At 39.7% G+C, this 11,625-nt stretch overlaps 1 protein-coding gene across 4 annotated transcripts in view; it reads left to right on the forward strand.

Annotated features, from left to right (window-relative positions):
- LOC115198252 (Kv channel-interacting protein 4) overlaps positions 1-11,368 on the forward strand; it is a 254,968-nt gene extending 243,600 nt beyond the window's left edge. For all 4 annotated transcript variants that reach the window (XM_029760060.1, XM_029760062.1, XM_029760059.1 and 1 more), the window contains 6 exons: positions 632-701; positions 4,980-5,050; positions 9,082-9,189; positions 9,444-9,548; positions 9,832-9,894; positions 10,022-11,368. In XM_029760060.1, the coding sequence (XP_029615920.1) occupies positions 632-701; positions 4,980-5,050; positions 9,082-9,189; positions 9,444-9,548; positions 9,832-9,894; positions 10,022-10,069 (465 nt within the window). In that variant the 3' untranslated portion in view covers positions 10,070-11,368. The remainder of the gene's footprint in view (positions 1-631; positions 702-4,979; positions 5,051-9,081; positions 9,190-9,443; positions 9,549-9,831; positions 9,895-10,021) is intronic.
- Positions 11,369-11,625: the final 257 nt, after the last annotated feature.

Genomic DNA, 11,625 nt, shown 5'->3' on the forward strand with positions numbered 1-11,625 from the left:
AATGGGGCCAGACGTCTACAGCTTGGTAGCTTTAAAAAAGGCCTTGGATGAGAAATTGGTCGGCGCTTGGCTTGCATTTTCCTTTATTCTTGGATGTGGACAACATTGAATGGGCCATTTACTTTTTACTCCAAAGCACTGAATGAAATCAGAGCCTTTTATGTATAGTTTCTCCCCATATACAGTGGAAAGCTGAATCAACTGTATCGTGCCAATGAAAAGCTACGGTGGTCCTTTCACATCAGTAGAAAGGATTGCTTTTATCACGTCTTGCAGCATTGGGATGGCCATGTCAGAGGTTATCTAGAGGCAAACTGGGAATACCTTGTTGGCCTGAAGAAAAAACCCTGTGTTCAAATCAACTAGCCTTTTGAAAACATGTTTTATTTGAGAAACCTTTAAAGCTACAGTCCTTAGTTGCTACATCCATTTTTGGACATATAAATAAATGATAGATACCCATTGATTCTTGAAGAATATAACTTAGAAATACCTCATGAGCCCAAAATATAAGCTTGTTTTACTCCAGTGTTTGTAAACAATGTAAATGTAAACACACTGTATACCCTCAAAACATTTAAGAATTCTAATGAATTATAGAATGATATTTCCTTTTTGCTTTTCTTTGCAGGAGTGCCCTAGCGGCGTGGTCAATGAAGACACCTTCAAAGTCATCTACTCCCAGTTCTTCCCACAGGGAGGTATGTTGACACATCTGGTGAGAATTGTTCTGCTTGACAAATGGCTCCCACGATCCATACTGCTTTAGGGCTGAAATCTTTAACCCTGGGTTGTGTTCAATCCGTACAAAATGGGAGAAAAATGCTTAAAACAGAGAATGTACTACTTAAACTTCTCCAAAAAGTTTGGTTGTTTTCCGTTTGAAAACACTTAGTTTTTTACCTATTGAACACGACCCTGGTTGGGGAAGCTTCTAGATCAGCTGGAGGTTCTTGATATTTTTTAACTGTTTTACTGCATTCTGTAATCAACTTGATTAATTATCTCGAATAATGTCTCCATTTTAGGCATAGGAGGCAGACAAAAAAGGTTAAAAAAAAGGTAATGAGAAGGAATAGAAGGATGTGTTGAGGATCAGCGTGGCAGATATGTTGTTACCTACCCTTATGATCTGGGGGCGGCATGTCAGGAAGTCCAGGATCCAGTTGCAGAGGGAGGTGTTTAGTCCCAGCGTCCTTAGCTTAGTGATGAGCTTTGAGGGCACTATGGTGTTGAACGCTGAGCTGTAGTCAATGAATAGCATCCTCACATAGGTGATCCTTTTGTCCAGGTGGGAAAGGGAAGTGTGGAGTGCAATAGAGATTGCATCATCTGTGGATCTGTTGGGGCTGTATGCAAATTGGAGTGGGTCTAGGGTTTCTGGGATAATGGTGTTGATGTGAGCCATGACCAGCTTTTCAAAGAACTTCATTGCTACAGACGTGAGTGCTATGGGTTGGTAGTCATTTAGGCAGGTTACCTTAGTGTTCTTGTGCACAGGGACTATGGTTGTCTGCTTCAAACATGTTGGTATTACAGACTCAGTCAGGGACAGGTTGAAAATACACTTGCCAGTTGGTCAGCGCATGCTCGGAGTACACGTCCTGGTAATCCGTCTGGCCCTGCAGCCTTGTGAATGTTGACCTGTTTAAAGGTCTTACTCACATTGGCTACTGAGAGTGTGATCACACAGTTGTCCGGAACAGCTGATGCTCTCATGCCTGCTTCAGGGTTGTTTGCCTCGAAGCGAGCATAGAAGTAATTTAGCTTGTCTGGTAGGCTGGTGTCACTGGGCAGCTCACGGCTGTGCTTCCCTTTGTAATCTGTAATAGTTTGCAGGCCCTGCCACATCCGACGAGCGTCGAAGCCGGTGTAATACGATTCAATCTTAGTCCTGTATTGATGCTTTGCCTGTTTGATGGTTGGTAAGAGGTTATAGCGGGATTTCTTATAAGCATCTGGGTTCGAGTCTCGGTCCTTGAAAGCGGCAGCGCTACCATGTAGCTCAGTGCGGATGTTGCCTGTAAGCCATGGCTTCTGGTTGGATTTATGTACGTACAGTCACTGTAGGGACGACATCATCTATGCACTTATTGATGAAGCCAGTGACTGATGTTGTGTACTCCTCAATGCCATCGGAAGAATCCCGGAACATATTCCAGTCTGTGCTATCAAAACAGTCCTGTAGCTTAGCATCTGCGTCATCTGACCACTTCTTTGTTGACAGAGTCACTGGTGCTTCTCGCTTTAGTTTTTGCTTGTAAGCAGGAATCAGGAGGATATATGATCAGATTTGCCAAATGGAGGGCGAGGGAGAGCTTTGTACGCGTCTTTGTGTTTGGAGTAAAGGTGGTCTAGAGTTTTTTTTTTCCTCTGGTTGCACATTTAACATGCTGGTAGTAATTAGGTTAAACAGATTTAAGTTTCCCTGCATTAAAGATGAGTAACACCTTGTGACACTGGATTTAGACACACCAAATTATCAATGAAATCCAATGAAATAGTATGACATACTAAAAGGGTGTTATTAGCTAATAATTGTCTTTAATATAGACCCCTCCCATGATAACAGTTTACCACTGGAGGGAATGCTCAAGCTAGGTCCTTGTATATCTTTGTAATGAGAGTTTTATGTCATTGGTGTTACCGCCTTGAAAGTCTGAGGGACAGACATTATACTAGTAAGAAAAAAAGCTATTTTAATACTCATAGATTTTTTTGATATATAAAATGTGAAATAATTTAGTTCACTATATAGCATTCAAAATAATAGATAGATATCTCTAAATCCCCAAAACACGTCACTTCACCTCTACACATCACCAGTGGGACAAGCCAATTTGATAGCCCCCAGTAGTTTCTACAATGCATACAAATAGATATTTTGCAGTATAAAGGACTTACATATGTTTTCTTATTAAATAACAGTTAAATAAAATGGAAAATGTATTTTGTCATTTAAGTGTTTTTTCATGGTGTCAAAGTCAAGGGACAGCATTTACTGATGCAATTCAAGAATGACCCATCCCTAACTGACTAGGAATAGGGGGTGAAAAATGCTTAGTCCATTTTATAATGGGGTTTTCCTTTGTCCGGACCAAATGTGCTTTTGCTTTTGATTATCCAGTGGAATTGGGTCATTGGAATTGGTCTACCTGGAAAAAGAGGGGTTTGGGTTCTTGGAAATAAGCGCCTGGACTTTCTGTTGCATATCGATATTCAGTTCATTTAGAGTTCACACTGCCCTGAGGTAATATTTTTCTACTCAGAAGTTCTCCCCAGGTTATAATTCACACATGATGTTTTTAAAAAGCCCCCTATAAGACACTGTATCGAATAAGAAAAATGACGAACAACACTGGCGAATGTGTCCCCCAATTCACTTTTATATGATGTCTCCATAACCATATAAATATATGGCTCTGGTTGCTCTTCATTACAGCAAGAGAGACCAAACTCTGTGTGAACTCTGAGGATATGGGCAGATCTGTTGACCGGTGTAAAACACATATCTTCATTTATTTTACAATAATATAGTACAAGAGCATATAGTACGTTAGAAACCTAATCAAAATAACGTTTCTATACAAGCTGTATGTACATAACAGTAGTGTGTGGCAGCCAAACTCACACGAATATCAATTCTCCTCAATCAGTAGCTCTTTGCTGTCTTCTTTGACAGTCTCTCTGGTCATGGTTTTTAAAAGTTATGAAATCTCATGTAGTCTAGAATCAAACTTTGTTGTGGCCGGGGTTGTGGAAGCTGTAGGCACGGAGCGCATTAGGTCCACTCGATTTAGCCACAGATCTCCCGGTCTGCCGAGTAGGTAGAGTTTATCTTTTCAGACAAACTGAAATGGTTCAAAATGGGAACACTTTGCCTACCCGGGGCGCAGGGCTTCTGAATCAAGTGCACCTACCGGCAATAGCGCAACACAAACAAATAAAAAAAGGAGCGCAAGCCTTTATGGTTGGCTTTTCTACAGACATTTTTGGTGATCGACTAGGAATGCCTTGAAGATCGACCAGTGGATCGCGATCGACCGGTTGGTGACCGCTGATGTCATAGATGTACAGAATGTCTCTTATTATAAACCGGGTGGTTCGAGCCCTGAATGCTGATTGGCTGACAGCCGTGGTATATCAGACCACGTGTACGAAGAAACATTTATTTTTACTGCTCGACTTACATTGGTCCCCATTTATAATAGCAATAAGGCACCTCAGGGGTTTGTGATATATGGCCAATATACCACGGCTAAGGGATGTGTCCGGGCACTCCGCGTTGCCTTGTGCTTAAGTACAGCCTTAGCCGTGGTGTATTGGCCATACTCCAGACTCCTTCTGGCCTTATTGCTTAATTGACCAATGTAAAAGGATGGATTTCCTATTAAGAAGCAATGTAACATTGTGATGTCGTTATATAGCTTGGTTTTTTGTGCTCCCTTTGTTTCTGTGACACTAGCTGGGGCCCTTTCTGATAGTGTCCCTGGGTGTCTTGTGTTTGATGGACTAGCATCTGTATTATACAGCTCAACAAAAGAAACTCAAGGCTGACACTTCCATCTTTACATCAAGCGGACAAGTACACGTACACACACACACACACACACACACACACACACACACACACACGCTTGCTTCTGTTTATGCTGCCTGAAGATATTTGAGGATTACCTCAGTTCCAACCGCAACTTGTGTGAAGATGCGGCTTTGTTATTCTTGCAGTGAGAATGAAAGGGAGCGATAACACATCTCACTTAGAGGCCTGCACATGTGAAAACAAGAAAGAAAAATGAATCCAAACTCTTTCTTACTCTGTTTTCTGTGTACTTAGGATGGATTTTATGTTGAACAAAGGAGCAAAAACATTTGAAAATGTTTAGTTGGAACCCCTGTGGGCCTGTATCGTCGGTCTAAATTGAGGCTGTGACTGGTCATCACTATGTTTGACTGAGGCTGTGTGTCTCTCATTTCAGACGCGTCGATGTATGCACATTTTCTGTTCAACGCGTTTGACACGGATAAAGATGGATCTGTGAGTTTTGAGGTAAGCTTGTGTATCCTTCTTCAGATCCTATTCCTTTGACTGACATCCAGTGACGGACTGGGAATTAAATTAGGCTCATTTCAGCGGCCCCAGCATCAACCTAACCCTAACCACACTGCTAATCTTATGCTTAATCCTAACCTGAAATTAGAACCAAAAAGAAAATGTGTGTTTTCATTATTTTGGGCAATATAGCAGATTTTGACTTTGCCGCTTACCCATCTACTGGGAGCCAATGTCGTTTTAGGCTACTACGATGGCAGAGTTTGCCAACCAAATCCTCACCCGATTCATACAAATAATAATCATGATATCATTCTGCCAGGTAGGCATACTTAGTAGTTAAGTTTAATTCGAAATGTTTTTGGGAAAGCCTTTCAATCTACTCATAAGACAGTTGCAGTATCGTAAGTAGGCCTAGCCAATCGCTAACTGACTACACCATAGATAAACCTGCATGCATGCACACGCACACACACACACAAAGACTGATGTTGCAATATTTTCATGGCATATGAGAAACTTGTGCAAATTAATTAATTGTAATACGTTCAATAGGCTTACAGTAGCTAATTATGTTCTAGCCTAACTAGGCTGCATACTAGCCTACATATGCAAATGCCTGGCTGATATATGCCCCCCTGCCCTAAGAATTCATTAGGCCTATAATTATTAGGCAACACATGCAGCCAAAACATCAAGGAACTCAGTATACATCTATTAGTGTGTGTGTGTGTCTCTGTTTTCTACCTCGACTGCATTGTCCTACGTTCCTTTGGCTGCAGTTGAACTGTCTGTGCGCCTTGAGTCATATTCTTTGTCCTCATCATCCATATTTACTCTGCTCATTTAACGGCCTCTCCCTTGCAATCCTTCCTCTCTTTTGCTTCTTTAGTTCAGCTATTTTACAAAACATGGGCCTTATCTGTCAATTTGGTAGCCCAGATTTTGCTGCATCGGACTCAAAAGCTTTTTTTTTTGTTCTCCACACAACCTTTTCATTTTTTACTGGTCATATAATTGTTTACCATTCTGTAGGAACGAGCTGGCAAACTGATGGCGCATTTGACTTTGAACTTAACCAGACCGGCCCATCTTGGTAGGGGGGCCATTTCTCACTGCATCTGCCCAATAGAGAAACCTGATAGATTATGTCAACAGAGAAAAAAGAAAAGGCTAGTACAAAAATATATTAACAGGCTCATCAGCCGCTGGCTGTGCCGCTCTCTTTTCACTCTCCTAAAAAATGGTTCAGCCCATCTGGCATGTGCCAGATTTGCCAGACGACCAATCCGCCCCTGATGACATCCCTGACATCGCTCTCTGAAGTATAATGACCTAGATACATTTCCCATTAGAGATTTGGTTCTATAGTGTCACAGTTACTCTTGGTGGAACACTCAGTCTTGACCAGTGTCGTTCAATCATGGTACTGGAGACCCACAGGGTGTACATGCTTTTAATTTCAGTCTAGTCTTGACACCCATTTAACTTAAAGGCTTTGCTGATGACTTGAGTAGGGTGGGCTAATGCTGAGCGACAACAATAGCCTGCACAACCTGCTGGTCTTCAGGACCAGAATTTACAGGATACAAGATATACAGTGCCTTCAGAAAGTATTCACTCCTCTTGACTTTTTCCACATTTTGTGTTGCAAAGGGTTAGCTTTAGGGTTAGATTAAAATTGATTTAAATGTAATTTTTCTGTCAACAATGTACACAAAATACTAATGTCAAAGATGAAGAAAAATTGTAACATTTGTAAAAAAATATATATGAAAAATAAAACAGTAGCTAATAAGTATTCAACCCCCTGTGTTAATACATCACCTTTGGCAGTGATTACATCTGTGACTCTTTCTGGGTAAACCACTTAAGAGCTTTCCACACCTGGATTGTGCATAATTTTCCCATTATTCTTTTCAAAATTCTTCAAGCTCTGTCAATTTGTTTGTTGATCATTGCCAGACAACCATTTTCAGGTCTTGCCATAGATTTTCAAGCAGCTTTAAGTCAAAACTGTAACTCTGCCAATCAGGAACATTCACTGTCTTCTTGGTAAACAACTCCAGTGTAGATTAGGCCTTCATTTTTTATGTTATTGCCTTGTTGCAAACAGGATGCATGTTTTGGAATATTTGTATTCTGTACAGGCTTCCTTCTTTTCACTTTGTCCTTTAGGTTAGTATTGTGGAGTAACTACAATGTTGTTGATCCATCCTCAGTTTTCTCCTATCACAGCCATTAAACTCTGTAGCTGTTTTAAAGTCACCATTGGCCTCATGGTGAAATCCCTGAGCGGTTTCCTTCCTCTCCGACAACTGAGTTAGGAGGAATGCCTTATCTTTGTAGTGACTGGGTGTATTGATACACCATCCAAAGTGTAATTAATAACTTCACCATGCTCAAAGGGATATTCAATGTGAGCTTTTTTTTATACCCATCTACCAATAGCTGCCCTTATTTTTTTAAATTTAACTAGGCAAGTCAGTTAATAAAAAATAATGATTTACAATGACGGCCTGCCCCGGGCCAATTGTGCACTGCCCTATGGGACTCCCAATCACGGCCAGATGTGATGCAGCCTGGATTCAAACCTAGGTACTGCAGTGACGCCCCTTATACTGAGATGCAGTGTCTTACACCACTGCACCACTCGGGAGCCTTCTTTGCAAGGCATTGGAAAACTTCCCTGATCTTTGTGGTTGAATCCGTTTGAAATTCACTGCTCGACTGAGGGACCTTACAGTTAATTGTGTGTGTGGGGTATAGAGATGAGGTAGTCTTTAAAAAAATCATGTTTGCAACTTATGTGACTTAAAAAAAGATATATTCCTGAACTTATTTAGGCTTGCCATAACAAAAAGGTTGAATACTTATTGACTCAAGACATTTCAGCTCTTTAAATGTTTAATCATTTATAAAAACAAACAAAAAAAGATTATGGGGTATGTGACAAAAATCTAAATGTAATTCATCTTCAATTCAGGCTGTAACACAACATTTGGAAAAAGTCAAGGGGTGTAAATACTTTCTGAAGGCACTGTCTAAATATGTATATTTATTTATTATCTTTATATACTGTATCTCAATGGGACTTTCCAGGTTAAATAATCTATTTTACAATACATATTTTAATATACAATGTACAGTTGTGGAGATTTCTTACATCAGTCTCTGAGAGTCTGTGTGTCATCTCAATCCTCTCCTAATTACCTACCCCATTGCCCTAGGAGCATTTGACAGAAGTTGATACAAAAAAAGTGAGCATTCCAAGGTTGTTAGAAGCTTCATACCCACAAGACACATGCTAACCGTGAAACTTCACTTAATTTGAATCGAGTCCAAATGGAATCCCCCCAGCATACATATAATTAACATTAATGAAGTGAATAATCTTGCTTATTAGGATAGAAAAGTTGTCTTTGCTCTTCACCCGAGTTATCTGGTGTTACAAAAACACGGTGCGTTCTTCTGTCCAAGAGTACTGTATCACTCTCAAGCCTATTTTGTAGGGATCCCAAAGCATCTCTACAAATCAAATAATGTACATTATTTATTATCTATGTTTCTGCACCCCAAGGATGTGTGTGTTCATTTGTTGTTTTTTGGGAAGAATATTGTTGTAAAGAATCATACTGGTGAATGTGTTATGGGCGGCAGTAGCCTATCAGTTAAGAGCATTGGGCCATTATCCGAAAGGTTACTGGTTCAAATCCCAGCGGGGTATGTGCCCTTGAGCAAGGCACTTGACACCAATTGCTCTTTTGGATAAGAGTGTCTGCTAAAGGACTTAAATGTTATATATTTTAGACTAGATACTTCAATCAGTTAGATCTGATAAGCAAACTAAGTCCAATTCAATTTCCATATCACTTAGATATGGTAACCAAAAATAGTTCAGTTCAAGTTCATTCTTTGTACATGAGTAGAAATGTCTGTTACCAGTATCATATCAATCCATTAAGGCTTCATAGATATTTCTGATATGTTTTTGGTACGTTTTCCAACAGTTTGTGTTTCTACTGCAGGACTTTGTTATGGGCCTCTCTATCCTCCTTCGAGGCTCAGTCCAGGAGAAGCTCAACTGGGCGTTCAATCTGTATGATATTAATAAGGACGGATATATTACTAAAGAGGTACGTACAATCAATGTCGCAACTCGCTGTCTATATGACGTTAATTGAGTTACTTATTGATTTCTATAAATAAAATGCTGACCTAGTAATTGGTTGAACGAGTGATACTTCACTTTATGTAGATGTAAAGCATGACATATGTTTACATTTTGAACAACCAGTCTAATGATATTTAAAAATGTCCCTCTACTTTTCTTCACCTTGTCTTTTATACAGTGTACTTGTCAACATGATCTTTACTCTCTGTTTTAAAGGAAATGCTTGACATCATGAAGGCCATCTATGACATGATGGGGAAATGCACATATCCCCTACTCAAAGACGATACCCCTCGACAACACGTGGAGATATTTTTTCAGGTGTGTGTTTTTTTAAGTGCCATACGTTGTTGCCAAAATATGCATATTACATTCACCATCATCATCAGCAATTATTGTATGGACCAATAGTCCAATGCTTGTGTTATTTAAATACAAGTTACCCTAAAGTACAGTGACATTTGTTATGTGGAATGAAATTAACTATTTTCCATCTTTCCAATTAGTTCATCCATGTGTACTGTTACAATATACATATTTTTGCATTGCCTTCCCGACCTCTTTGACGTTCCTGACCAACCTCTCTGATGTTCCTGACCAACAGAAGATGGATAAAAATAAGGATGGTGTTGTAACCATAGACGAGTTTATTGACTGCTGCCAAAATGTGAGTTATTTCCGCCGCCTTCTCTGCAATTGCATCACATGTTTTGCATAATACAGTATTTAGTACCTCTGGTATACATTTTCAGTGAAGGATGGACATCTCTAAAGTTCCTCTCTTTGTCCACCAGGATGAGAACATCATGAGGTCGATGCAGCTCTTTGAAAACGTAATTTAACTCGTGGCTGACCTGGAGAGCTCTGGACTCGACTATCAACAGACACCATCCAACAACCGGCATACAGCGCAATGGACCACACAAATCATACATGTAATGGTACGAAGCATTCTGGAATAACTGTAAAAAAGAATTGATCTTTACAATCTTTGCTTTTCAATTTGAGTTTTGTGGTTTGATTAAGTAGATTGAACTCTTCAAATCTCCTGTGTACAAAGACACATATATCCTAACAGCTGTGCTGCAGTCACCATTTACAGTATCTGCAGTACAGGAATCCAGCAAACTGGGTCATCACTATTTAACACAGACACAAAATCATGAACCCCGCCTATTTCTAAGATGTATCTTCTTAAAATTGTATTCCAAACCTTAACCCTGGTTTTAAACCAAACCTTAAATTAAAACCAAAAAGCAGATTTTGGTTTTCATGAATTTTTACAATATTGCCAATTTTGCATTTGTGCCTGTGTTATCTAGTGGAAACCAGCTAAATGCGTTGTCTTATGCCACTGCCTTTGAACAGATGGACAACAATGAGTCTGAAAGGTGAACGTTTGTGTGATGAATAGTGACATAACTGTATGCCGAAATCAGGCTCAGAATTCCAGAATGTTCTTAACCACTGAGGTTTTTCAGCCACCACGGTCCATCCTTTGCTCTCCCAGCACCCAAGTAAAATAGACTTCATATTGTACCATTTTTAAAAAAGTGTATATACTCTAAGAATCTATGTGGAACTTTCAATTTTGTTCATGCTTACTTGCCAACTAAAATGAAACGTTGCACTCCAAGTTGAATTCGATGACGGTGAAAAGTATCGTTAGAAGCACACAGGTAGCTGTTACATTGAGTATGCGATTAGGAGAAACAATTATCTTGCCACAAGATTATGCTGCTTTTAAATGTACTGTACTTTATTTGACCGTACATGTCTGTATTCCCCCATGTGTCCTGTTGACATGTTTTCATTCATGTTTTGAATAACAATTTTGCAGGTTACACTGGTATGTTGGATTTTAATTATATAGATATGATATATGGTAGATATGCTAGTCAATGTACACAGGGTTAGTCAGGTGGACTGTATTAAGCAGAAGCTCACTCTTGGGGGGAATTTATGGTCTTTTTGAATATGCATGTTTATCACTGTCCTTTGCAGAGGGTCACTGGGGTGAAGCTATACAAGCAAATTCGAATCTGTCATCCTTTGGTTTTGAGAGGTAGATCTGTTGCCCTGTCCAGAAACAACCCCTATCCCCAACTGTCTAGACAATTAAAAAAAAATATATATATATATTTAACCAGGTAGGCTGGTTGAGAAGAAGTTGTCATTTACAACTGCGACCTGGCCAGTATAAAGCAAAGCAGTGCGACACAAACAAACATACAGTCAATAATACAATAGAAAAGTCTATATACAGTGTGTGCAAATGAGGTAGGATAAGGGAGGCAAGGCAATAAATAGGCCATAGTGGCGAAATAATTATAATATGGCAGTTAAACACTGGATTGATAGTGGAGGATTGGACAGGTGGAAACAATATGGCGATAAT

Source organism: Salmo trutta, chromosome 8, assembly GCF_901001165.1.
Source record: "Salmo trutta chromosome 8, fSalTru1.1, whole genome shotgun sequence".
Classification (NCBI taxonomy): Eukaryota; Metazoa; Chordata; class Actinopteri; order Salmoniformes; family Salmonidae; genus Salmo; species Salmo trutta.